Source organism: Papio anubis, chromosome 10 (assembly GCF_008728515.1).
Source record: "Papio anubis isolate 15944 chromosome 10, Panubis1.0, whole genome shotgun sequence".
Classification (NCBI taxonomy): domain Eukaryota; kingdom Metazoa; phylum Chordata; class Mammalia; order Primates; family Cercopithecidae; genus Papio; species Papio anubis.
In genome coordinates this window covers 103,406,978-103,434,606 of record NC_044985.1, presented here as the reverse complement: position 1 = coordinate 103,434,606, position 27,629 = coordinate 103,406,978, and the positions used below count along the sequence as shown (strand labels likewise).

The 27,629-nt window shown below is 50.3% G+C and overlaps 1 protein-coding gene across 1 annotated transcript; it reads right to left on the bottom strand.

Moving 5' to 3' along the window:
* Positions 1-102: 102 nt before the first annotated feature.
* Positions 103-22,214, bottom strand: STK11IP (serine/threonine kinase 11 interacting protein; the record flags this gene model as incomplete). The annotated part of the gene is given in 23 exon segments (NM_001169020.1): positions 103-252; positions 1,523-1,770; positions 2,318-2,388; positions 2,622-2,703; positions 2,920-3,097; positions 4,779-4,882; positions 5,003-5,233; positions 7,298-7,475; positions 7,625-7,741; positions 8,047-8,252; positions 8,403-8,789; positions 9,694-9,778; positions 9,973-10,119; positions 10,313-10,354; positions 10,545-10,640; positions 10,776-10,879; positions 11,100-11,226; positions 17,633-17,704; positions 17,828-17,935; positions 18,320-18,415; positions 18,689-18,763; positions 18,972-19,177; positions 22,154-22,214. Coding segments are annotated over 23 exon segments (3,171 nt in total), but the record flags the coding sequence as incomplete, so codon positions are not given.
* Between the last annotated feature and the right edge of the window lie 5,415 nt (positions 22,215-27,629).

Here is a 27,629-nt window from a genome sequence, read left to right as displayed (position 1 = left end):
AACAAGTCCACAGCCAGAGCCTGGAAGCCAGACCCAGAGACCAGCAGAGGGAATGTCTACAGTGTGGCTCCTGAGGTCAGGGCCAAGGTCGGCGTGCGACCCTCATCGGTCAAGGGCCAGCGCCTCTTGGATCACAGTCCGGAGTCCGATGGAAAACAGCTCCTCCCACGGTTCCCGGATCCAGGCAAGCAGGGCTGTCAGCTGCTCCTGACACACTACACGGAGTGCCCAAAAGCTCTCCAGCCGGGACACCTGGCAGAGCGAGCAGTTAGCAAGGCGAGGCTCATGGGGACCACATCAGGGTGGGCCCAGGGGAAGTCTCCGGGAAGGCCTCACTGTCTCCACGTTGGCTCAGGGCCTCACCCCTCCCCCAGGCCCGTGTCACTCCGCATAAAAGATCCCGACTGAGCTTTGTAAACAGAATCCAGTCAATGTTTACTGAAAGCCCCCAGAGGACCTGTCTCTTTCATCTTCCCTGTTGTACAGAAGATGCGGACACAATTTCAGGGAACTGTGGATTCAATTCCCGGCTCCACCACTTTGGCCTGGGCAAACTGGTTAACAGCCCCAAGCCTCAGCTTTCTCATCTGTAAATAGGACCAGTAACAGTATCTCCCCAGGTGGTGGTCACAAAGGCCAAATGGCTGGCATACAACCGGCCCAATCCTGCCAACTCAAAGCTGCCGGAAACCTCACTGAAAGCCTCACAGCTGGCCGGGCACGGTGGTTCACGCCTCTAATCCCAGCACTTTGGGAGGCCGAGGCGGGTGGATCACGAGGTCAGGAGATCGAGACCATCCTGGCTAACACGGTGAAACCCCGTCTCCACTAAAAAATACAAAAAAAATTAGCCGGGCGAGGTGGCGGGCGCCTGTAGTCCCAGCTACTCGGGAGGCTGAGGCAGGAGAATGGCATAAACCCAGGAGGCGGAGCTTGCAGTGAGCCGAGATCGCCCCACTGCACTCCAGCCTGGGCGACAGAGTGAGACTCTGCCTCAAAAAAAAAAAAAAAGAAAGAAAGCCTCACGGCTAATAAATGGCTGGGCTCCCAGTCCAGGTGTCTCCCCCACCTACAGCTGCCTCCCTCTCTGACTTGGTGCTCATCCAAGCCCAGAGTCCCCCAGTTCCTCCAACACCAGTTCTCTCATCTGTTTTTTGTTTTGTTTTGTTTTGTTTTGTTTTTTTGAGACAGAGTCTTGCTCTGTCGCCCAGGCTGGAGTGCAATGGCACCATCTCGGCTCACTGCAAGCTCCGCCTCCTGGGTTCACGCCATTCTCCTGCCTCAGCCACCAAGTAGCTGGGACTACAGGCACCCACCACCACACCCGGCTAATTTTTTGTATTTTTAGTAGAGATGGGGTTTCACCAAGTTAGCCAGGATGGTGTTCTCTCATCTGTAAGTGCCATCTTGCCGCCAATGCCCAGGGTTCCGAGACCCATTTCCCACCCTGCCCTCATGGCCCCAACCTGTGCTCGCCATCTCCCCTCCCTCCCTCTCTCACTGGACGTACACACACACACACCTCATCGTAGAAGAGCAGCCGCAAGTCCTCAGGGGCTGAGCGGTAGAGCAAAATGGAGCTCAGGCTGCTGAGTGGTTGCTGCTCCCTGACACGCACAACAGGGCCCGGCCCGGAGGGAGGCACCTTCTCAGAGGCTTCGCCAGATGCTGCTGGGGGTGGGGGCTCTGCCAGGGGCCCTGCAGCATCCTCTTCTAACAGGAACAGGGTGGACGGAGTCAGCAACAGGGATACAAGGCAGGTGGAAGGGCCTGTAGGGAAAGAGGCACCCAGAGTGGAAGGTCATGGAGGGGCCCAGATTCCCGGGGCCAGCGTCCCAGTGCTGCCGGGGAGAAGAGGCGTGAACCACACTCAGGTGGGTCACAGAGCAGCCTGTGCCCCTGGGGCCAAGACCCTCCCTTTCCCAAGCTCCAGGCATCTCTAGTCTGGAACACCTCTGAGGCCTACCACCCTCCACTGTCCCACACCCACCCTACACAGAAACAAGGCTCCGCCCTTGCCCTCTCTGACTGATGAGGCAGGGCCGACTCAGCCACGCTGCTCCACTTCATAGAAAGCCTGGGCCTGAGAGCAAAGGCTCTGGGTAACTGAGGATCCTGGGGGCCTCCTGACCCCGCCTAGAGAGAGTCAGGTCACATTGAGGCTGTTACTTGGCTATGCTCTCAAGTGAGAGGAAGTCCAGGTTCCAAGAACTGTCAGTGGCTACGAAGGCACTGTACGGGTGCTGCGTGTGGGCCAGTGCCTGTGACAAGGTGGGGTACAGAGACCAGGGAAGCATCAGCAGCACAGAGGCCTCACCTTCAACCAGGAATGCCCGAAGGTAGAAGAACTGGGGAGCCTCCAAGGATGAGTCTTTTTCCAGCAATGGCCTAGGGGGAACATGGCAGTCACAGGAAGATCCGCTAGGGGGTGGGAAGGACTTGGAGGGAGGGAAGTGGGAAGAAAGTCTTGCAGGGCGTTGGGAGGAGGCATTAGGGGCCCATGGGGGGCATGGCATGAGGACAGGTGGCTGCCCAGGACCTACTCAGCACAGAGCCATGTCTGGTGCTCTGTGAAAAGAGGACTGAGCAGCAACCCCAGCCTCTGCCTCCTATTGACTCACCAGAGCCGGTGCTGGGGGGTGACCTCTTCCTCTGTGGCACTGACACAGTTCCTCCAGGCAGGGGGCAGAGACTGCAAGACACCTAGACAGAGCCAGGCCAGGGAACTTTAGAAGGCTCTGCTCTCGTCCAGCCTAAACTCACCACCTCTCAATCCCTTCCTGTTCTCCACATTTCTGGATTTGAGAAACTTCTACAAGGGACAAGTCCTGTAACCTCTCTGTCTCCGCTACTGGGCACCAGGTGGGGAGCTCGGCCCCAGGACCCTGCCCACCCTCCTGCCTTCCCTTCCCCCCTCACCAAGGAGCTCCTCTAGGAAGGCCCGGCAACGCCTGGCATCTCGGGGCAGCAGCACACAGCGGCCCGCCCCAGCTGCCCACTCCAGCTGCAGGCTCTGGCCTGCCAGGCCCAGCTCTATGCCACTCAGATCCTGCAGGGGAACGGCCAGGGTCAGCTGCAGCCAGCTAGCTGGAGGCTCACTGTGAGTCCCAGGGAGCCCTGCTCCCCACAGACCCACACCACTCATCACTCCTCAGACGCACCAGATCTCCATCTCCCCTGCCCACCGACCTCACTTCATCACCCCATCTCCCCTCGACTCCACCGTGATTCCCCCTCACCTCATGACACACCGTGACTCCTCTCTACACCTCCACTGATTCTCTCACTCACACTCCCATTCCCCTCTACTTCACTCTCCACTTCCTGTGGGGACATCCCCAGACCTTACTGTGATTCCCTCACTTCCACTGCATTCTCTCTACTTATCAATTGATTGATTTGATTTGCCTCTTTCGAAAGATTTGATTTGATGACGGATTTGATCTGATTTTTGATTACGGATATTTGATGAGCGATTTGCGATTTTGATTTTGATTTGAGCGGATGATTTGGATTTGAGGATTTATTTTGAAGATTTTTGATCTCGATTTGTTTTTTTTCGACATTTTGATTTCTGATTTGATTTTCGAGGAGGATTTTGATTTCGGATTGATGACTTTTGTCGAGATTGATGGATTGCGATCTTTCGGATTTGACTGACGCGTGATTTTTGCCATTCTTTATTCGACTTTTTACCGACTTTGCTTTGCTTTACGGCCGATCTTTATTTGTTCTTCGACTTTTTGCCACTGCCTCTTTCACCAGTTTTGCCATAACCATGATCCCCGATTTAATTTGTTCTGGCGACGGTTTTAGACTTTTTGTTTGACTTCGATCCGTTTTACCTTAGTAGTTTCCTGATACTCTTCGACCAGCCTCTCTTTCATCCACCATCGCTTTCTTCGTCTTCGGTGCCCTGCTCTTCAGTGTCGCAGCCGCTTCCCCGCCTCGTCACCTCACCCGCTCCACGCTCTGCCAGACTAACTGTTCTAAGGCACAAAACTGACCATCACTGCCCCATTTCAACCGCAGGTTCTCGTGGTTCGCACGCAAGTCCAAACCCTTTGCAGCTCCTGACCTGGCCCCTGCCAGCCCCCCAGAGTCCTCTCGGGACCCCCGCCCCTCACCCTGCACATCCAGATGCCTTCATCCTGGGCAGCTCCCCCTACCAGTGACAGTCTCGGGCCTCCATGCATTTGCTTTACCTAATACATTCCTTTACCTAATACATTCTTTTCCTCCCTACTCCTTAACTTATCCTTCAAGACTTAGCTTAGACATCACCTCCCAGGAAGACTCCTTGACCCACTCAAGCTGGACTAGATACCCCTTCTACGGCCTTAGCCCGATTACAGCACTTGCATATTGCACAATCATTGTGAACTTCTCACACCAGACTGTAAGATCAAGGGCAAGATGGATCTGTAGATCCTCAGTGTCTAGCACAAAAGGTGCACAACAAAGGCCTAATAACATCATGGGTTTATAATACTACTAGAAGGCCCCACTGATGAGTGCCAGGGGCTGGGCAGCTTCAACACGACCTCTGATGCACTCCAGTGTGTCAGGGAGGCATCGCTATCTCCATTGCAGATGGGCAACAACTGGGACTCAAATGCCAAGGAATGGGTCCACGGCCACACAGCAAGCAGCTGCTGGGGTTGAAACCAGAAGCCAGCATCAGGTGACTCCAGAGTGATCTGACTCAGTTGGCTATGATGGAAACGAGTGGGCACCCTGGCCAGCTAGGGGCATGGGCAGTGTCAGGGAGCACAGACCTTGAGGCAGCACTGGAACTCCTCCTGGGCATCGCTGAACACCTCGACATCCAGGAAGAGCCGGAGTCGGTGGTCCACAGAGCGGAGGCCACAGCGCTCAGGGGCTGAGGGCAATGAGGGGACATCAGCCTGCCCGTGGCAGCCCCTGGGCTCCATCTCCACCTCCCCATCAGTGTCCCTTCCCTTCCCCAAACCCATCTATGTCTTGTTTTGCCTATACTCACGGGGACTGAGGCTCCAACTATTGTGGTCACGGGTGCTCAGTGCCTGAGGTGGGCTGTTCTTGGCCCTGTCATGGTGGTCACCATGGCCAGGAGGGTGGCAGACAGGGCTGGCAGACGGAGAGGGAGCCAGAGACTGCTCTCCCTGTTTCTGCTCCCTGTTGGGGGTTCCCCCGGACACAAGCAGGAGAACCACGTGGTCACTACCACAATTAGGACACACAGCAGGAGATTCTGGAGGGAAGATGGACACGGTCCCCGTGAGCCTCCCCCACAAAGTGCCACAACTCCCACCATGCTCTTGATGTTCCTTTCCCACTCTCAGGTCTTCCCTGAGCCCAAGTCTCCAGCTTCATACACAACCACCGCGCCCCAGCCCACCAGCTCCCTCTCTCCCAGTAGAGCTGCCGACTGATCACTCCCCAACCCAGGGAGGGATGAGCTAACCCTGGCCCACAACCTCCTCAAAGTGCACTCTACCTTCTAACTCTAGGCCCTCTCTGACTGGGTCAAACACAACCAGGCCCTGCTCTTACGCCCTCCTACAGACTTGGGCTGATCAAGTTACTTCAGGGCTCTCCTAGCAACGTCTGGAAGACCAAAATCAACAGGTCTCGAAAGACAGAGAGAACTCTCTTGCCATATTTGGGTCCAATTCTAGGCTCCATCAATTAATGGCTCTGTAATCATGGGCAAGTCATCTAAGCTCTGTGAACCTGGTTCCTCATCTATAAATTAGGGATGACAATAGAGTCTATCTTATACTCATCCTTAGTGTCAGGAAGCCGGGAAGGAATCAGGACATGGATCAGCAATGAGAGACGCAGCACTCTGAGCAGCTGCACTGTGCTGGGCGTGTGCTAGCTCCCATGCCAGTATGATCACATTTCATTACCAGAGAAACTCTCCCTATCCCATTTTGCAAAGAGTAAAGAAAAGATTAAATCCTTTACACACGCTGCCCAGGACCATATAGCTTGGGGCAACGGCAGCAGCTACCATTTACAGGGGACCTTTGTGTTCTGCCAGGCCCTCTGCTTGGTGCCTTACTGTCACATTTAAATAGCATAACAGCACCATGGGGTGAGTTCATTCCCTTCTTTGTTCAGAGGAGGTAACTGAGGTGCAAATGAAAGAACGGTTGGCCAGGCACGGTGGCACATGCCTGTAATCCCAGCACTTTGGGAGGCGGGCGGATCACGAGGTCAGGAGATTGAGACCATCCTGGCTAACACCGTGAAACTCCGTCTCTACTAAAAATGCAAAAAATTAGCTGGGCGTGGTGGCGGGCGCCTGTAGTCCCAGCTACTAGGGAGGCTGAGGCAGGAGAAAGGCGTGAACCCAGGAGGCAGAGCTTGCAGTGAACCGCAGTTGCGCCACTGCACTCCAGCCTGGGTGACAGAGGGAGACTCCGTCTCAAAAAAAAAAAAAAAGAAAGGAGAACAGAGCCCACAGTAGCGTTCATTAATAACGCCATCATGGAAGAGGCTCCAGAGTCCACAGCGACTCATGGTGTAGAGCCAGGGTCCGGGAGGGGCTGGCGGCTGTTTTTGTTTGCACTGTGTCGCTAAGGCTGCATGCCCAGGCTAGTTCACAGTGGGGAACAGAGCAGGGCTCCATTTTCTGAATAAAATGTAAACCCCTGCTCCAGCTGCCGCTAAGAAGAGAAAACTGGCTAATAAAATTCTGGCATTTCCACATAGCTGTTATCAAGAATATTTCTTCTTCAATGTCTTCTTCAAAGATAGTACTTTCTGACTGGTCTACAATGGAAACAATTCTTGTTTTAAGGATTAGCGCATGAAGAAATGCCACAGGACATTATGTAGCTTCCAAGGTCAGCCGGGAAGGACAAACCAAGCCAACTCCCCGAGCATGTCACTCAACAGCTACACTTGCTGGCAGGTGCAGCACCACCATCCAATACTGCGTGAGGGCTCGTCAGGTTTTATGTAGTGTCTGAAATATCAGCCAAAAAAAACCCAACACAAACAAGGTTTCAGGTTATGAAAAAATAATGAGTTCAAGCACAGTTACAGAGATTGCACTTCCTGACTTTTAGAGTTAAAAGAAAAAAAAACAAACCAAAAAAAGCAGGATATAGTTTCTTCTTTTTTTCTGTTTTCCTTTTTGTAAATGCAGCAGGCAGGCGGTTTTCTTTTTCCTCCAGGCAGAACAACTGGTCTCCACTCTAGCCCCTTCTCCCTGGGGCTCCCCCTTCACACTCCCCTACACACAGCCACTTTCCCTGCAACAGGGGAGGCGTGTGGGCAGAGAGGTCAAGGGCAGGCCTTGTACCTGTCTTTTGGAACAGAGGCCTCCAGCCTTCCTCACTGTCCAATCCCAGCCTGGGCTCCTCTGGCTTGAACTCATGGCCACAGCGTAGACACTGGAATCTACCCAGCAGGAGGTCCCTGGCCTCCCCAAGCTGTTCCCGAGCCACATTGGTGACTGGGGTCAACACGGCAAGCAGCTCCTGACAGAGGGTGGATCAGAGGCAGCTGTGAGCAGGCGGACCCCAGATGGACACCTCCCACAGGCCCCTGGCCCTCAGGCCTGCTGCCGCTCCCCTCAGGCTCTCTTAATCCCCACAGCCTCCTGGGCCCCTACTCTAGGCCCCATCACCTGGACAGCTGCGTGGGCATCAGGCTCCAGCACCAAATAGCGACGCAACTGCCGGTCAGGGCAGATGTAGGAGAAGCGCAGACTGAGGACGGGGGCTCCAGGGAGCAGATCTGAGCCCTGTGCAGAAGAGGGGGACCAGGTGAAAATCAGCAGGAGCGGTGATCAGAGGGATGAGGGATGCTGAGAGCGTGGAGGACGGCAGGAGCTCTGGAGCCTGTTAAAGGCCTGTGCTGACGTCCAAGCTCGAGCACGGAATCCCTGCTCCTCAGCCCAGCCTCCCGAGCACTTGCAACCTCTGAGGCTCCCCTCCTCGACTCCTAGTGCCAAGGAGAGACTGTGGGAAATGCCCAGCCCAGTGCAGGGCACACAACAGCCATGTGCCCATAGCTGGCTCCTTCAGTGCCCTGCCGCCCCCAACTCACCGTGGGCCCAGGTGACCTCTGGGCCTGGGCCTCCGGCTCTATCTCAGCAGCCTCCAGACTCTGGAGCTCCAGTCGCTCCAGGGTGCGAGCTGCTTGGAGTTCCACCTCAAACAGGTGGGCAGAAGTGACCCTGAGAAAGCATTCCCTGCCCCGCACGCCCTCAGGCCCCTCCAGGGTACACACCAACATGGGGCGACAGAGCTCCGCTGTGGAGAGACCGAGAGAAGCCCTGCAGGGAGGGAAAGTACCCACACGCCGCCCTCCCCAGCACTGGCCCTCCACCCACCAGGCCCCACCACTCACAAACATCCCAACGGCCGCTGGCCCCAGCTCGCCCCAGCCCACAGAGGGCTCACCTTCCACTTCCTTCTGGTCCTGCTCCTCTTCTTCCTCCTCTCCTGCCTCCTCTTCTCCCTGTTCCACCATCTCCCCCTCCTTCTCCTCCTCCTCCCTTTCCTTCTCCTCCTCCTCCTCCTCCTGTGGCTCCACCCTGACCTCCTCTGACATTTTTTGTGGTGACTCCCGGGGGCCTCTGGCTTCCTCCTGCAGGGGTGGAGGTCTGGGTGTAGTGTCAGGGCCCTGGGAGCTGGCTGGAGGTGTGCTGGGGGCAGGAGAGGTGGGGGTGGCCGGCAGAGGGTTTCCAGAGGCCTCCAGGTGACTCCTGTACTGCAGCCAGTTGCGGCCAAACCGTTCCCGGAAGCTGCTCATGAGCTCCAGCTCCCGGTGCTGCTGCACGAACCATCCTGGGCAGGAGGGGAACCCAGAGCTGAGCAAGCCCACCCCACACAGATGGCCCCAAATCCTTCAATGGTGCTCCTCAGCGATGAGGGGGCAATGGACTGTGTATGGGGACGGGGCAGGGGAGGCTACAGGTGTCCCCTCCGCGGCATGTACTGAAGTGTGTCCTATGGAACACTGTGGTCAAGTGCAATCCAAGCTGCGCATCCTATGCTGCTTCTGGAGACTCAGCATGCATGACAGCATCCTAAAGGTCCTGAGACGGCCTGCAGCGAACACATCTATTTCTTTTCAACCTCACATTTCCCAAACTTCTCTGGCCACAATTCTATTATTTTATATATATATACACATATATACTTTCTTTTGGTTTTGGGTTTTAGTTTTTTTAAGAGATGGGGTCTTACTCGGTCACCAGGTTTCAGTGCAGTGGCACAATCACAGCTCACTGCAACCTTGAACTATCAGGCTCTAGCGATCCTCCTGCCTCAGCTTCCCAAGCAGATAGGACTACAGGTGCACACCACCATGTCAGGCTAATTTAAAAATTTTTTTGGAGACATGGGCATCTCTCTATGTTGCCCAAGCTGGTCTCAAACTCCTGGGCTCAGGCAATCCTCCCACCTCGGCCTCCCAAAGTGCTGGGATTACAGATGTAAGCCACTGCACCTGGCCTACATGATCTCTTGACACCCTACAAAATTAATGTTCCTCAAAAAGTTTTCAAAATGCTCCCAGAAGCAGTCTTCTCCTTTCTCTAAACTAAAAGAAAAGAAGAAAGACTAAGAAGCCTTCTATAATACTCTACCAACAAAAAATAACATTTCTTCCAGCAGACCTTCACCGTAACTTAAAAATCAGAGTGAGCCGGACATGGACGAGAGAGTTAGTGGGGTGAAGCTGACTTACCAGCTGGAGAGGGGTTCAGAGTTCGGGGCTCCGGGTCCGTATCACTGGGTTCAGAGATGCTTGCCCGCCTTACACGGACTCGGCTCTGAGGTTAGTGGAGGGAAGAAATTCTGTGAAAGCCAAGCCTCCAGCCCTGCCATCCACGGCTGGCCATCCAACCTATCAAAGAAACCCCGACCACGTGCAAGCACAGTTCCTACCATTCCCTGCCCACTGCAGCCCAGAGTCCCCAGAGAGACACCCCACCCCAGGCATGAGGCAGCGGAGGATGCTGCTTACCTTAACCTTATGAAGTGGGGCCTGGGCCAAAACACCCCCCGAGGAGAGGCTGTCACTCAGGTCAGGGCCACCTGAGGTTTCAGGAGTACTCCCCACTGGCCAGGGCAAAGGTGGGCCCGTGGGGCTGAGCCCCAAGGATGTGTGAGTCTGGTATTTGACAACAGGAAGGAGAGAAAGGATGGAGACTGGGAGCACCTCTGCCTTGCCCAAGCCAGCCAAAAGGCAGGACCCTACTTTCCACTGACCAGGAAGACCCTGTCACCAGCCAGCCCTGTGTTCTCTCCCCAGGGCCCTCCCTTCATGTCTTCCCCAACAGTCCTCGCCCCCTGACCACACCGACCTGAGAATCTGTCAGCGACAAGACCTTGCCATCGAGAAGGAACTGAGCAAAGACAAAAAGGGTGGGGAAGGGAGTATGTGGTGGGATCCATCCTGCTGAGTTCCAGGTATTGACAACACAGTAAGCAGGGTCCAGGTCCTCGGCCCCTCACCCAGGGATGGCAAGACGGTGCAAGGTAGGGGAGGACTGGGCAGGAAAGAGGAAGCAGAGTGGACATAGGACGATCACTCACGCCAGTAGCAGCCTCCCTGGCCCGAGGTGACAAGTACTGGGCAGTGGCCACTCGGTGCGCAGGGTGGAACCAAAGAGGGTTCCCCTCCAGGTAGAGCTGAGGGGCAGGAAGGGGAGAATGAGGAGGGCCTGGGGCCCTGGCCCTCCCTGTGTGAAGAAGGCACTGACCAAACCAGCATGGGGCGGTGGCTGCAAGGGTGGCTCTCAGGCCCCTGATGTACTGCCATCTCACCTTGCGGAGCTCAGTCAGCAGCCACAGTGGTGACAGCTCCCTATGTCCTTCTAGTAGGTTGTATGCCAAATCCAAGTGCCGCAGATTCCTCAGCTGCTCCAGGCCTGGGATGGGGGCAAGAAGGAAGGAAGGGCACGCGGATGAGTACACGCAGGTGAGTGTGGTACATGCACTCGGGGAGGGTGCACAGAAAGACCAGCCGGAGCACCCCTGCACTCCACATAAGCCCTCTCAAGGCTCTAGAGGCACGTGGTACTCAGGCCAGCCCGAACCTCACTCTCCCTCTTCCCCTCCGTGCTTGCCCCATCACACACCCCCACTCACCATGCAGGCTCTGAAGCTCGTTGCCTCGCAGTATCAGGATCCCTAGAGAAGCTCCTAAGGGTCCCATTCTTGGCACCAAATGCAGGCGATTATAGGAGATGTCCAGATGGTAGAGTTCACACAAATCCTGGCAGGGGTACAGGGGTGAAAAAGATTCTCTCGTTGACCAAACTCTAGTCAGGGTCCTCTGAGATCTCTTCTAGACTAGGCCTCAACCTCAGCCTATATAAAACTGCACATGCTCGGCACAAATGATTTCATCCACCCCTACTCCCACGTTAAAAGACTTGAACAACACCAGCACTGTTCCTAACAGTTCAAGGTCACATCTTGAGCATGGTGACTCCAACCCCCTTAAGTTCCTGCCTGGGAAAAGTCAAAGCTGCCAAAAGAATTTCCCATTTGTTTCAGTCAGCTCCTAAAGATAGGGCCCCATCTCCCAGTCTCTGTAAAAGGGTAAGGGCCTTATTTTGATAAGTGCCAGTTAGTTAGCAAACCCAGACGGGTTTCACGTGGACCAACCTGATTTCCACTTTCCCAGCTCTGCTCAAGGCCCTACTATTCCCCTGCCCACTCCCCCACCTTTTAAAATGCCCAATCGGCCAGGCGCAGTGGCTCACACAGGTAATCCCAGCACTCTGGGAGGCCAAAGAGGGCGGATCACTTGAGGCCAGAAGTTCCAGACTAGCCTGGCCAACATGGTGAAACCCCGTCTCTACTAAAAATACAAAAATTAGCTGGGCATGGTGGCACACACTTGTAATCCCAGCTACTTGGGAGGCTGAGGCACGAGAATCACTTGAACCTGCAGGCACCACTGCACTCCAGCCTTGGTGACAGAGCAAGACTCCATCTCGAAAAAATAACATAACATAACATAACATAACATAACATAACATAACATAACATAAAATAACATAAAATAACATAAAATAACATAAAATAACATAAAATAAAATAAAATAAAATAAAATAAAATAAAATAAAATAAAATAAAATACCCAGTGACCCCTGCACAAAAATAGACTACACTCGACCCTCTTCACTACTACAATTGTTTATTACTGATTAAAATCTAGTGTCCAGCATTATCCATGACAGCCACCTAGTGTCATGACTTGAATTGGGTCAGATTCATCGTCAGACACCCCTAGCCCTCTCACTTGGGACCCCAAGCTGCACACTTTTGATGCCTTTGCCTTCGCTCCTGACTGATCAATGGGGATTCATCAGTGAGTCTGACTCCCAGCCCAGTGCCTGTGACAAACATCCACTGAAGCACAGTGAGGAAGCTTTTGACTCTCATGATTCCAAGTACACTCACGAAGCTTGATTAGAGTCCCAAGCTTCGTGTGAAAGGCACCTCCTAGGCTAGAAGTTCTTCCTCACTCTGTTTCAAGCAAGAATTCACTCCCTGACTCCTGGGCTAAAAGTACTTCATGGCTGTGTTTTGAGTCCTCTCTGTTTTCCCTCCTTGATCCTGCTCCTCCCATGGACTTCACAGTCAACTGAAACCCTCTTCTCAAACCACTGCTGACTACACAGTATATGTCACCACTACGGCACTAACTCTGTCCATTTCCTTTCCTGTTCGCAACACTCTACTAAGGATAATCTGGAACTTCAACGGCTTATTTGGGAAACTTAAGATCTCCCCAGTCTGGCTCCTCTAAGAGCCCCTATTCGCATCACCTCTGCTCCCCTTTCCTCCTTCTCCCACCTTTCCTCTTTCCTTCAGCTCCTGAAGGAACCCCTGACAGGTTCCCCTTCAAGTCCCCTCCTTCTTCACCCCTACTCACCCTGCTAGACCTTTCCCTTCATATTCCAGACCCTCAACTCCCTACAGTCACTCAAAATTTAGGTCCTCTGCCCCTACTGGGGGTCTCAAGGGACTCAGAGACCTTCAAAAGCAACCAACTGAGGGTTTAAAACAAAAAAAAAAAACTCATGGAAACAGACCATCTAACTCTTGTCATCCACAGAGTTACTGTTACCCTGCTTCCTAAAAGTTCTTACAATCGGCTACAGCCCAGAGTACTCACCTTCAACAAAAAGAGACTGCTGCAGAGACCCATAGAAAAGGACTATGCTAGGTCCTCCAGGGCAAAGGCTTCTGGTGGTATTGCTTAAACAACTTTGATATCATACCACTGGACCAAGTCAGAATTTCCAAAACTCTAATGAAAAAGCTGATGGATTCATAACACTGCTAACCCAAGATCAAGCACAATAAGAACTGACTACATAAAACTGAATGAACTGGTGAAGAATGAATATAGTTTTAATGGCTTTGTTTAAAATACTGTTGGTTCTTGAATGTCCTATTTTCTGGATATAAGGAACCTCTTTCCCTTTTCTTTTATGTGATCTATCACATGAAACAGTTTAGTAAATTATACTTTTATAAAAAATATATATATGAAGCATTTATCTTTTCTCCATGCCTGATCCCTCCAGAATTCAGGAACTCCCATTGGGCATTCTTATTTACGTAGCAATATGGTTATTTTCACAGGTTCAGTAGGGTCAGCCCTCCTGGTAACAGGACATAATGGGGAAAATTGGTTATATAACGAGGTTTTGACTGGACTTTTAAAATATAACTGGAGGCCGGGCGCGGTGGCTCAAGCCTGTAATCCCAGCACTTTGGGAGGCCGAGACGGGCGGATCACGAGGTCAGGAGATCGAGACCATCCTGGCTAACACGGTGAAACCCCGTCTCTACTAAAAATACAAAAAAAAAATAAGCCGGGCGAGGTGGCGGGCGCCTGTAGTCCCAGCTGCTCGGGAGGCTGAGGCAGGAGAATTGCGCGAACCCGGGAGGTGGAGCTTGCAGTGAGCGGAGATCTGGCCACTGCACTCCAGCCTGGGTGACAGAGCCAGACTCTGCCTCAAAAAAAAAAAAATATATATATATATATATAACTGGAATGTCATGTTTTAAAATAATGCATAAAATCAGATATGGCCAGACAGTTTTAAGGAACGAAAGCTGACTCTACGGAGCCAATGCTTACAAAGCCCTCTTGGAAAAACCAGCCTGCCACTTGGCTTACAGGGTTCCCAGACTTACAAATTAGTGGCAAACACTAGATCCTGGCAGGCCCAGGAATCTTAGGATATTTTGGAGATGTTAAGAAGAGAAGAATTCACAAATCTATAGGTACTCTATACGTGAAGTCTGATGGCACGTTCTTGGCTTCCTAACCTTGAGAGGGTTTAAAAGTCCAGTCTGAGAGTCCTTATAAAAAGTTCCAGGAAAGCAAACTTAAAAAGGGCCTCTGTGGTCAATTACCATTCTTACTACACTTATGTAAATAAGCAGACCAAATCTAACAGGATCAGATTTATTCTGTAAAAAAGAATAATCCTACTTTTACTGTTTTTAATCAAAAGGGGAGTGACCTTAGAGAAATCTGTTTTAATGAAAAAACTATTAACACACCCTTATGGGTTACCAGATTCTAGTCCTGTTCATTTTCTTTGAAGTTGTATTATCTACCTGTAAACTGGAATGGGTCCTGCTATCCTACACATCAGCCCTTACCAAAGTCTCAATTCTTCTCACTTTCTTCATTATTTGGCTGTGATTTTCTAAACTAACATTTCCAATTTTCTTCCTCCCAACTTGGCATCACTGAGAACTAAAACCTGAGTGCCCAGATCCTTAGTGGAATTTTAGGTGACTTATAGCTGCCCTTTCCCCCAAGGATCTTTTTTTTTTTTTTCTTGAGACGTAGTTTCACTCCCGTTGCCCAGGATGGAGTGCAATGGCGTGACCTCTGCTCACTGCAACCTCTGCTCCCCGGGCTCAAGCAATTCTCCTGCCTCAGCCTTTCCGAGTAGCTGGGATTACAGGCATGCACCATCATACCCGGCCAATTTTGCATTTTTGTAGAGATGGGGTTTCTCCATGTTGGCGTCAGGCTGGTCTCGAACTCCCGACCTCAGACGATCCACCCACGTTGGCCTCCCAAAGAGCTGGGATTACAGGCATAAGCCACTGCGCCAGGCCTCCCCCAGGATCTTAACAAAAGCCCTATGAGCTAAAGTTGGACTAGGTGATATGAACTTCAAAAGATACATCATCTACAGATCACGTGTGGATAACCTACATGCCTGGAGCTACTGTGATATGAGCCCCTTAGAAAGTCCACTGAGGCCAGGTGCGGTGGCTCACACCTGTAATCCCAACACTTTGGAAGGCCGAGGCAGGCAGATTACCTGAGGTCAGGAATTCAAGACCAGCCTGACCAACATGGAGAAACCCCATCTTTTTTTTTTTTTTTTTTTTGAGACGGAGTCTTGCTCTGTCGCCCAAGCTGGAGTGCAGTGGCGCGATCCTGGCTCACTGCAAGCTCCACCTCCCGGGTTCATGCCATTCTCCTGCCCCAGCCTCCCGAGTAGCTGGGACTACAGGCGCCCGCCACCTCGCCCGGCTCATTTTTTGTATTTTTAGTAGAGACAGGGTTTCACCATGGTCTCGATCTCCTGACCTTGTGATTCGCCTGCCTCGGCCTCCCAAAGTGCTGGGATTACAGGTGTGAGCCACCGCGCCCGGCCAAGAGAAACCCCATCTTTACTTGTAACCCCATCTTTCACTTTTATTTGTAAAAATACAAAATTAGCTGGGTGTGGTGGTGGGTGCTACTCGGGAGGCTAAGGCAGGAGAATTGCTTGAACCCAGGAGGCGGAGGTGATGGTGAACCGAGATCACGCCATTGCACTCTAGCCTGGGCAACAAGAGCAAAACTCCATCTCATAAAAAAAAAAAAAAAGAAAAGAAAAAAAGAAAGTCCACTGACACTCCTGTATCTTCCAGACTCTGTTCAGGGAAATAAGCATGACTGCAACACTGTCTATGCCGTCACCACAAACATTCAAACTACAAACCAAGAAAGCCATCGGTTGCCACCGCTATCCTCATTCCACCATCTAAAGAAACATAGAGCTCAACACCTAGAAATCTCAACTGGCTGCCCTCTGGACTCAGAAAATGGATTTACAGTCTGTTTCAAACATTCATCTTTGTTTTCCTTTTTTGTTTCCATAGAAATGTCCATCATTAAATGCCCGGTCACTCGCACCATCCAGCAAAACTCATCCCCTACCAAGTACCAACGAATGGCTCAGTTGGTTTTTAGTGAACAAAAGGAAGTGATCAAGGAAGAAAAGGATTTATATTGTTCGGGGGAAAGAGGAGTGTCTCTTCTTTCCTCAAATTAGAGGAGGGACTGACAAAGATTCTCACCTTGATCAAACCCTACTTGGGCTCCTCTGGGCCTTCTTTTTGACTAGGCCTCAACTTCGGCCTGTTAAGAACTGCAGACTTGTTTAGCACAAGTTCAACAAAATTCAACACAAATGATTTTTGTTGACTTCTCCAACCCCCACAGTAAAAAACTTGAACAAAAACAGCGAAGTTCTAGCATAGGGATGCATCCCTAGAATGGCGACTCTAGCCCCCTTAAGTTCCTGTCTGGGAAAAGTCAAGGCTGCCAAAAGAATTTCCCATTTGTTCCAGCCAACACCTGATGACAGGGCTCCCGTCTCCCAGTCTTTGTGGGAAGGTAGAAGCCTAACTTTTAGCAAACCTGGAAGGGCTTCATGTGGTCCAACCTCCACTTCTGCTTTTTGTACATTTCCACTTCCCTTACTCTGCTCAAACCCTCACAGTTCCCCTTCCTATTCCCTCGCTCTCCTTTTAAAATGCCCAGTCACCTCTGCACAAATTAAAGTGGCGTTCAGTTTACGTTGCACCCTCCTCCCCGCTGCAATAGTTTATCACTGATAAAAATCTGTCCTTACCACTTTAACTAGTTCGGCTTTATCTCTGACAGGTGGATGGGAGGACCCAGAAGAAAGGTTCTTCGTCATGATCACAAAAGCTGCCAGTTTCTGAGCTAGTCACTAGACTAAGTAACATCGGGTACTTCTTCACAATCATTTTAATACTATACAAGCAGGTATTTGGCCAGGCGTGGTGGCTCACGCCTGTAATCCCAGCACTTTGGGAGGCCAAGGTGGGTGAATCACTTGAGGTCAGCAGTTCAAGACCAGCCTGACCAACATGATGAAACCCTGTCTCTACTAAAAATATAAAAATTAGCCAGGTGTGGTGGCACGTGCCTGTAGTCCCAGCTACTTGGGAGGCTGAGGCAGGAGAATTGCTTGAACCCAGGGGCAGAGGTTGCAGTGAGCTGAGATTGCACCATTGCACTCCAACCTGGGTGACAGAGCAAGACTCCGTCTCAAAAAAAAAAAAAAAAAGCAGGTACTCTTGTGATTTCTATTTTACAGGTAAAGAAACCAAGAGGTAACTAACTTGCTCCAAGTTGTACAGGTATTAGAAGTTGAGATTTGAACTCTGGTTTTTCTGATGCTAGTGCTGCCTAAGCAGTGCTATCTCCCAGAATGCAGCTCCACCCTCATGGCAAAAGCAAGGTGGGAGTAAAAGCCGGTCAAGGAGAGAGAGTAAGAACAGAGCAATCAAAGACCCATGGTGTACCAGCTGCCAGACTGCCCATACTCACCATCAGGAATCCCTGGCAGTCCTGGACTTGATTGTGGCTTAGGTTCAAGAAACGCAGAGCTGACAAGAGGCGCTAAGAGAGATGGGAAAGAGGCAGAGAATCGATGTTCACTACAATACTATCTGGTCAACCAGCTGGACCTCCTCCCCAAAGGCCTGGCCTTGCCCTTCCTCGAAACCCTCTCAAGGCACTCACCAGGGAGCTGTCTAAGGCGGTCAGTGCATTGTAGCTGAAGTTGGCAGAAAGCAGAGCCAGCCAAGGGAGGGCAGAGCAGAAGTCACCGCCGCAGGCTGAGAGGAGCTCCTGAGTGGGCGGATGGGTGCTTCATTACCCCACTCTCCCCCTCCTCCCCATGCCAAGGCCAAGCTCTACCACCCAGTCACTCATTCATTTTTTATACACTGAACTCCATCTGAAGATACAGGCTTAAAGCCCAGGTCCCTGACCCAAGAACTCACTGTGGGGAGAGTGGGAAGGTAGACACTAGAATATGTAATGTAATACGGTAGGTACGACTGTAAATATATAGGCAGGTACTGAGTGCTGCGGGAACACAGAGAGGGAGGGAGGACACTGTCTAGCGGGAAGCAGGAGGCAGGGAGAGCTGCAGAGAGGGAAGAATATCAGAGCTCGGTCCTCTACGTCTCTCAGGATGAGGCGTCTGAGCTCACCCCTCACCCTCCTTACCTCTAATGTCTGGAGGCTCCTGCTGCAAATCAGGGTCTCCAGCTGGGAGTAGATGCCTCGGAGGCCATGCAGAGAGTGAAGGGGAACACCTCGGAGCTGGGACAAGGAAAGGGGAGGGAGGAAGGCAGAACCCCACAGAAGACAAAGACCTCATCCCCATATCTCCTAGTTGGGAGGAGGGAGAAGACGACAAAGCCCAGCTATGGTTTAGGGAAGCAGTAAATGGAAAGACAGTGGATATCACATTACTGCAGAGCAATGGGTATACTCAGGCCTGGCCTCCTCACCAAAGAGGCCCTTCTCTTTCCTATCCCCAGGGGCGGCCTCAAGTTGGGTGCTGTGCACCCACATCCCCCCGTGTCCCCATACCTCCAGGTGCCGAAGGGATTTGAAGGGGAAAATCTTGATGGGCCCTGGGGGGCCAGGACCAGGAACATGGACCAGCTGAAGAAAAAAAAATAAATAAATAACTCCATTTACTGAGGCACAGCAGATCTCCCTGTCCTCAACATTCCTTTCTTAGCACAACCACTGGTACCTCTGACACCCTCTGGATCCTGGCAGTGCAGACTTCTGCACCCCTACCCTACCCCCAACTTCCATCATTCTCTTGGGCTCCTTGCACATCCTGCCCCTTCCCCACACCCAGAACCTTGAGTGAAAGCGTTTTCTGCAGCACATCGAAGAGAAACTGAAGCTGAAGGATGACAGGAGAGTCAGCAGGATGGGAGGGCAGAGCCACAAAGCCTGTCTGGCCAGGGCCCCACGGCCCCAGGTGCAGCTCAAATACATGGTTCAGCTGTTGCAGTGTGGGAGTGAGCAGGCTCAGGGTGCTACAGCCAGACAGGACCACATCCCCTGCAGAAAGAGGGGCAGACAGGAGGGAAGACACAGTGAAAAGATTTTTCCCTTTATTCTAAGACTCTGCTATGCCAAAATATACCCACTCCAATCCATATTGTAGATGTTCTATTGCAGGATCAAATTTTCTATCTCCTTCACAGCTCAAAAGCATTCAATGGCTCCCCTCATCTTCAAAAAAAAAAAAAAAAAAAAAAAGTCCTACCATTTCATTCAGCCTAATGAGACTGCTTGGCTACACAACTCCAACCAACTCTTCCAAATTTTCTTTCACCTTCTGCTCAAAAGAGCCTCATCTACTGACAGTGCTGGAAATACAGCCAACTTGGTTCACAGTTCTCTCATGTTCTGAAACACCCCCTTCCACCACCCAGCTAGAGACCAGCCTCCTCCAGGAAGCCGCCTCAAGAAGTAATACTGCTGAATTTTCACATTGCAGTCACTTATTATTACATAAAAGTTAATTGGATGTCTTATCTTTATTTCATTTTCTGATTGCAAAGCACTTCTGTAGAAACTTTCAAGCAATACTAAAAAGTATGCCATAGAAAGAATAACTACTCGTTACAGCACTAAGGCATTGTTACTGCTGTCTGTTAAAAATGCTCTCTCTAATGAGACTTTCATCCTTGAGGGCATCTTTTGATCACCCTGGTATTCATCACTGCACCTAAAAAAGTGCAGCTACAAGCTAGGCATGAAAGAATTTTTTTTGGCTTAAAAACTATAATAAGTATAGATAGAGTCAAAGGATGTTGCAGAAACAGTACAGAAAGGTCCCCTATATCCTTTACCCAGTTTTCCCTAACGGTTACATTTTATATAGCTATAGTACAATATCACAGTCAGGACACTGAGCTGGGCGCCGTGGCCCAGGCCTATAATCCCAGGACTTTGGGAGGCCAAGGCAGGTTAATCACTTGAGGTCAGGAGTTCAGGACCAACCAGGCCAACATGGTGAAACCCCATCTCCACTAAAAATACAAAAAATTATTCTAGGACTCTAACCTCGTCTCTACTAAAAATACAAATATTCTAAGCTGGGCATGGTGACACGGCCGAGATTGAGCCATTGCACTCCAGCCTGAGTGACAGAGCTAAACTCCATCTCAAAAAAAAAAAAAAAAGGGGCAGGCACAGTGGCTCACGCCTGTAATCCCAGCACTTTGGGAGGCCAAAGCAAGTGGATCATGAGGTCCGGAGTTCAAGACCAGCCTGGCCAATATGCTGAAACCCCGTTTCTCCTAAAAATACAAACATTAGCAGGGCATGGTGGCACACGCCTGTAGTCCCAGCTACTCGTGAGGCTGAGGCAGAAGAATCACTTGAACCTGAGAGGTGGGGGTTGCAGTGAGCCGAGATCACACCACTGCACTCCAGCCTGGGTGACAGAGCGAGACTTGGTCTCAAAAGAAAAAAAAAAAAAATCAGGACACTGATGTTGGTACAATATGTATATATAGCTATATGCTGTTTATATAAATTCCTGCAGCCACGCAATCAAGATACGAAACTATTCTGCTGCCACAAAGCTCTTCTCCTGCTACCTCCTTGTAGTCACACATTCACACACCCACCATTCATCGCTGAATAAATTAACAAGTCCTACAACCTGACATGAAGGATTCTGTATGTACTAGACACTGAGGATGGATACAGACATGGTTCAAGGACTCTTCCCACGCTCAAAGGGCCTCCTAGTTGTCTCCTCCCAGAGAAGGATATAAAACATTTGCAAAGTTATCAATACAAGCCAGGAAATAAAACTGCTACTGGCCAGGTGCCGTGCCTCACGACTTTAATCCTAGCACTTTGGGAGGCCAAGGCAGGTTAATCACTTGAGGTCAGGAGTTCAAGACCAACCTGGCCAACATGGTGAAACCCCGTCTCTACTAAAAATACAAAAATTAGCCGGTCATGGTGGTGCACACCTGTAGTCCCAGCTACTCAGGCGGCTGAGGCAGGAGAATCACTTGATCCCGGGAGGTGGAGGTTGCAGTGAGCTGAGATTGCGCCACTGCACTCCAGCCTAGGTGACACAGCAAGACTCTGTCTCGAAAAGAAGAAAAGAAAGAAAAGAAAACTGCTAGAAAGAGAGTTTCCACAGATATCATCAATGGGAGCATGGAGTGATGGAGGACAGCTAACATTAACTGTAGTATGTGCCAGATGACTTTGATATCTCATTCAAACTTTCTCAGAATCTCCCAAAGAGCACTGTTAACCCCATCTTACAGATATGAAAATTGAGGTTCAAGAAAGTGAAAAATCTTGATTGAGATCATATAATTGGCAGGAAGTTACTTCTCCTATTTGATCTCAAAGCTAAGGCTTTTTCTACCACAATTAATGCCAACCAAGTACTCAACAACTACTGTGGCTCCACTGTGCCCAGGCACAGTGCCAAGCACCAGGGAAGTCATTACAATAACAATAGCTCCCAACTGTAAGCAGTTACTATACTTGCAGGCATTGTACTAAATACATGAATTACAACGAATCCCCACAACTGTTAAGTACAATCATTATGGCAATGTGTGAGGAAAACTGAGCCTCAGGAAACAGTTTGGCAAGTTTGAAAGAGGGTTGATATTCCAACCCAGGTGGGTCCGACTCCAAATCTCGTGCTTCCATCTACTGTACTTAGTACCTTGCTACACGACAATGATTATGATCGAGATCAGTCCCTGGTCCTGAGGGGCTTTTAGTCAGGTAACGATCACTTCCTTCTGACAGTGTCAGAGAAGGCACGGAGGGAGGGATACCGGAGTTTGGCCTCAAAGGACGGCTAGGATTTGGGCTATCACAGGCAAAGGCCCCCTGTAAGGGCGAACAAATCTGGGAATAGTAAAGAAATTGAACTCTGACACCTGGTGACCCTACCAGTCGTAATTCCGTGACTCTCAGGGCATGTCTCCAGAAGGCACCACCCCCACCTCGTCCGAGGCCCAGCTCAACCGGAAGTCCACTCACCGGACTCCCGCAGCAGCCCCGCGAGCTTCCACACCAGGGAATCCCGCTGAGCGGTCGTCATGGCCACGGGACGCTAGGGGGCGGAGCCTGGGGGAAAGAGGAAGCGGAAGAGCCTCAGGTGGGCGGTAGTGCCAAAAGCCCAGGGCGTCCACGCAAACCGAGGCGTCGTGCAGAGAAAAAGGCGAGAAAGAAGAGCGAGGAAGAGCATCTTCCTGGCCGCCCTTTGGAGGAACATAAGCCCTGGTCAGACATACCGACCCTCCCCGTTTGGTCCTCCTACCAGCTCAGCTGCGCGGCGCCTATCAATGATGGAAAGGAAGTCCCTCCCCGGAAGAAAATCGAGCCAAGGGACGACCGGAAAACACGCCTCTGCCGCCGGAAACCGCGCCCTAGGTCATGCAAACGAATCGAAAAGGGGCGGTGCGGAGGCTGGCTCGGGAGGGGCGGTCTCTCCGTGGTTGTGGGTGCGGTGGCGTCCTGGACTGCCTGTTCTGTATCTGGGCCCCCATTATTCCCCCGCCCTGCGCAGCGTGGGACTCTCGCTTGGATTTCGGCGAGCCTACCGCGCCAGTGAGGAAACCCTGACTCGTTTGCAAACTGCGCGGGGAAGCCAAGTTTAGAGAAATGGAGCTTTCTGTTAGAGAAAAATTATTTCGAAGCAAACAGTCATTTTCCAGGGAAAGGAGAGCGTGTCCGCCGTAGGATGGACTTAGATCGTGTAAAAGCTGAGGCTACCAAGGATATCACCTCTGGGGTCCTTTGCTTCTTTTCCTTAGTCTCCCTCGAAACTCGTGTATCTTTCCTTCAGCAGTACTGGGCTCCGCGCGAACCTAGTCCTTTGTCTTTACCCTATTACCTTTCATAACATCCTAGTTGAAAAGTAGTTATTCAACCGCGTTTGAAAATGAGAAAACAGGCTCACAGAAGCTAGGTTACTTGCGAAGGTCGTTTAATTAGTAACCAGTAGCGCCAGGACTGCGAAAGTTTCCTGCTTCCGAATTCTCATGGTAGCTTTCACCAGGCTCCCCGTCAAATGCTATTGTCAACTACTGAACTAGATTAGCAAAAAGGTCTTTTAACAGAATTCCTGGTTTTCAGGGAAAGTTTCTTTCATGAAGTGCCCCGTTTCTACAGAGGAAAATCAAAATGAATCATAAGCCAGTTGAAAGGAGGAATAGGGTCATAGTCATCTTGATCCCAAGTTGCCAGATTTGAAAGATTTTATTTTCTAAAGACAAAATACTTGAAATGGCAAATATTTTGAATATTTGAACCACACAATTTTGCATTCATGGCATACTACTTGTGCTCTGAGCTGAAAACCTTTTAGGTTAAATAAAATAATTGCATTCATGGCATACTACTTGTGCTCTGAGCGGAAAGCCTTTTAGGTTAAATAAAGTAAGTGGAGATACATCCGAAGCAGTGTTGGAGCTCAGAAAAACAATACACCAAAATATGGCGCTTTGGCGTGCTATTTTGAACGAAAAGATACTAGAAGCCTCAGGCACAGTCTCCCTGACCTTCTCCTGCCCTCCTGTCTCCCAGCCTTCTTTCTCCCCCAAGGCAAGCCATAGAAACCAGAATTCCTCTTCCCCAAGATGAGTCATAGAAACTAGAAGCCCTCTCCTGCAAAGCCAACCATAAAACCTAAACTTCCCCCACCTTTCTATGTAAGAGCTGGCTGTGGCCAGGCGTGGTGGCTGTAGTCCCAGCACTTTGGGAGGCCGAGGCTGGTGGATCACCTGAGGTCGGGAGTTGGAGACCAGCCCGACCAACAGGGAAAAACCCTGTCTCTTCTAAAAGTACAAAATTAGCCTGGCGTGGTGGTGCATGCCTGTAATCCCAGCTACTCAGGAGTCTGAGGCAGGAGAATCACTTGAACCCAGCAGACAGAGGTTGCCGTGAGCCAAGATCACGCCATCGCACTCCAGCCCGGACAATAAGAGGGAAACTCCATTAAAAAAAAAAAAAAAAAAGCTGGCCATAAAGAACTTATCTGGCCTACCTTATCTGATAGTAGGCCCCTAAGACCCTCATTTTGGAAGAGATCCTGCCTTATACCTGGGAGGAAGGAATACTACACAGAAAGGCCTTGTTGGGTTTCCCCCGCTGTCTGTTACTATTAAGTGGCACACTTTTTGCCCAACCACATTACTCCAGACTGTCCATTCTTCATAGAATCTAAGCATTAGAAACAGTTTTCCCTGGCTGTTTGGGTAGCCATTTCTGAAGGCTATGTCATGTAAAACTTTGATTAAATAAACTTCTTAGTTTATTTTAAGTTTTTCTGTTAACCTATCTTTTGTTATACGAGTGTCTGCTCTGACCCTTATGGTGAGGAAGAAAGGTATCACACCTTTTCAGCCCCTGCAACAGCTAACTAGTATGCAAATACAAAGTCAGAGTAAGAGCTCAGTATATTTTATTGAAGTGTTAATCCCATAACCTGACGATTGTCAGTCCCTGTTTATTAATCATCTGGAACTTAGAAGGGCAGATTCTCCCAAATGGTAACTGCCAACTCTGCCCCTCTTGGGCAAGAAACAGATAGTTTTGAAGTCCCTGACATTGCAGTGTCTTGAAATCCGTTTCAGCCGTGCCTTTTCAACCCATAGTTATTTTCTGAGAATTGCTCCACCTATATGGGTAGCCCCTGTAGCCAGATTTGCTCTGTATCCCTTTGCTTCTCAGAAACGTGGAAGTGGGACAAAGGCAGAAGCAGAGAAAGCTGAACTACAGAGGAAGAGAAAAATAGATCTGCTAAGGGAAAGCAACAGGAGACTTAATAGTTCTTGTTTCCCTCCCCCTTGTGAGGCCCACTCTCCTTTCTACCCTTGGCCTGTAGGGGAGGCCTTGGCTGCCTTCCAGAGAATTCTCCCCCGCTTTTTCTGTTTTGTTTTGTTTTTTTAGGCCTAAGAATCTGAATGTATTTCTGTAAATTGCTACCATAAGAACCTCAACTAAGACAAAACGTTTACAAAACAAAGTCTAAAAGGGAAAAAAATTCCCATTCATCATAGCAGTCAAAAAATAAATTCTAGATATAAATACACATACCTGCTTATAATATTTTGAGAAATAAGCCAGATCTATGTGAAGAGAACAAGAGAACTTTAGGACATTAAAAATGACCCAGCCAGGCACAGTGGCTCACGCCCGAAATCCCAGCACTTTGGGAGGACAAGGAAGTGAGTGACTTGAGGTTAGGAGTTCGAGATCAGCCTGGCCAACATGGTAAAACCCTGTCTCTACTAAAAGTACAAAAATTAGCTGGGCATGGTGGCAGGCTCCTGTAATCCCAGCTACTCTGGAGGCTGAAGCAGGAGAATCACTTGAACCCGGGAGGCAGAGGTTCCAGGGCGCGATCTCGGCTCACTGCAAGCTCCGCCTCCCGGGTTCACGCCATTCTCCCGCCTCAGCCTCCGAGTAGCTGGGACTACAGGCGCCCGCCACCACGCCCGGCTAGTTTTTTGTATTTTTAGTAGACACGGGGTTTCACCATGTTAGCCAGGATGGTCTCGATCTCCTGACCTCGTGATCCACCCGCCTCGGCCTCCCAAAGTGCTGGGATTACAGGCTTGAGCCACCGCGCCCGGCCACAATGCCATTTTAAAAATTCATGTTGCTGGAAAGTAGCATAACATATATGGGCTGCTATTGTATAATTTCATACTATCATCAATGAGTTTGCGTTTCTCAAAGGCATGCTATGATATCACTCTGTTAACTTGCAAACACTCTTCTAAGTTTTAGTCCCCAGGACTAGTACTCCACCTAAAATCAGAAACGTCCAGTTGGTTCTTCCAAGCACCAACACCAGCTGCACATGACGAAGAACTCCTAGCACTCTGGTACTAGAGAGGCACTACTTATCTGCCTGGGTCTCCACCCCCATGTTATTGTGTGGAGAGAGAGCTGCTGCTGGTAGCTTCCCTGCCACCCCTGAGTTTCCTGGAGTAGGCTCTACAAAGTGCTGACGATTAAAGAGGGTAAGGAAAGGTGTGCTTGTTACTAGCTTAGGTTTCAGGGATGAAAAGAAGGTAGAAGTCCGGGTGTGATGGCTCCTTGTGTCCGGAATTGGTTCCTTCTGGTGGGTTCTTGGTCTCGCTGACTTCAAGCATGGAGCCGCAGACCCTCGCAGTGGGTGTTACAGTTCTTAAAGATGGTGTGTCCAGAGTTTATTCCTTCAGATGTTCAGATGTGTCCGGAGTTTCTTCCTTCCGGTGGGTTCGTGGTCTTGCTGACTTCAGGAGTGTAAGCCGCAGACCTTCTCAGTGAGTGTTATAGTGTTAAAGGTGGCACGTCCAGAGTTGTTTGTTCCTCCCGATGGGTTCATGGTCTTGCTGACTTCAGAAGCAAAGCCACAGACCTTCGCAGTGAGTGTTACAGCTCTGCGTCTGGAGTTGTTTGTTCCTCGCAGTGGGTTCGTGGTCTCGCCGACTTCAGGAGTAAAGCCACAGACCTTCACAGTGAGTGTTACAGCTCATAAAAGTAGTGCAGACCCAAAGAGTGAGCAGCAGCAATATTTATTGTGAAGAGCAAAAAGAACAAAACTTCCACAAAGTGGAAGGGGACATGAGCAGGTTGCCACTGGGGTGGCCAGCTTTTATTCCCTTGTTCGGTCCGCCCACGTCCTGCTGATTGGTCCATTTTACAGAGTGCTGATTGGTCTGTTTTTACAGAGTGCCAATTGGTGCATTTACAAACCTTTAGCTAGACACAGAGTGCTGATTGGTGTGTTTACAATCCTTTAGCTAGACAGAAAAGTTCTCCGAGTCCCAATCTGACCCAGAAGCTGGCTTCATCTCTCATCATGACTTTAGTCCCAGCACTTTGGGAGGCCAAGATGGGTGGATCACTTGAGGTCAGGAGCTCAAGACCAGCCTGGCCAACATAGCAAAACCCTGCCTCACAAAAATTAGCCAGGTGTGGTAGCGTGCACCTGTAGTCCCAGCTGTTTGGGAGGCTGAGGCAGGAGAATTGCTTGAACCCAGGAGACAGAGGTTGTAGTGAGCTGAGATTGCACCATTGCACTCCAGCCTGGGAGACAGAGTGAGACTCCATCTCAGAAAAATAAAAGAAAGAAAAAAAAAAAAGAAGGGAGAAGAGAGTGTCTTCATACAAGAATGAAGAATGACAGCCAACCACATAATACACATCTCAGATCCTGCTTATTTCTGATATCTTGAACCGTGCAAGACCCAGGAGCCTTGCCTACAGGGGAACAGATGTCATAGTTCACCTTTAGGATATGAGCCATTTTCCTGGGTCTAGACTTCCCCGCTCTGATGCTGCAACCTCCAATAGATCAGATAACTGAGACCTACAGATTCCACCAAAATGAAAATGTTACACTTGGATTGGGGGTAATGGGGGTGAAACTGAATGATCTATTTGTTTCATTTGTTTCATCATCTTGGTATCTTTAGCTGGGCATGGTGGTATGTGTCTGTAGTCCCAGCTACTCAGGAGG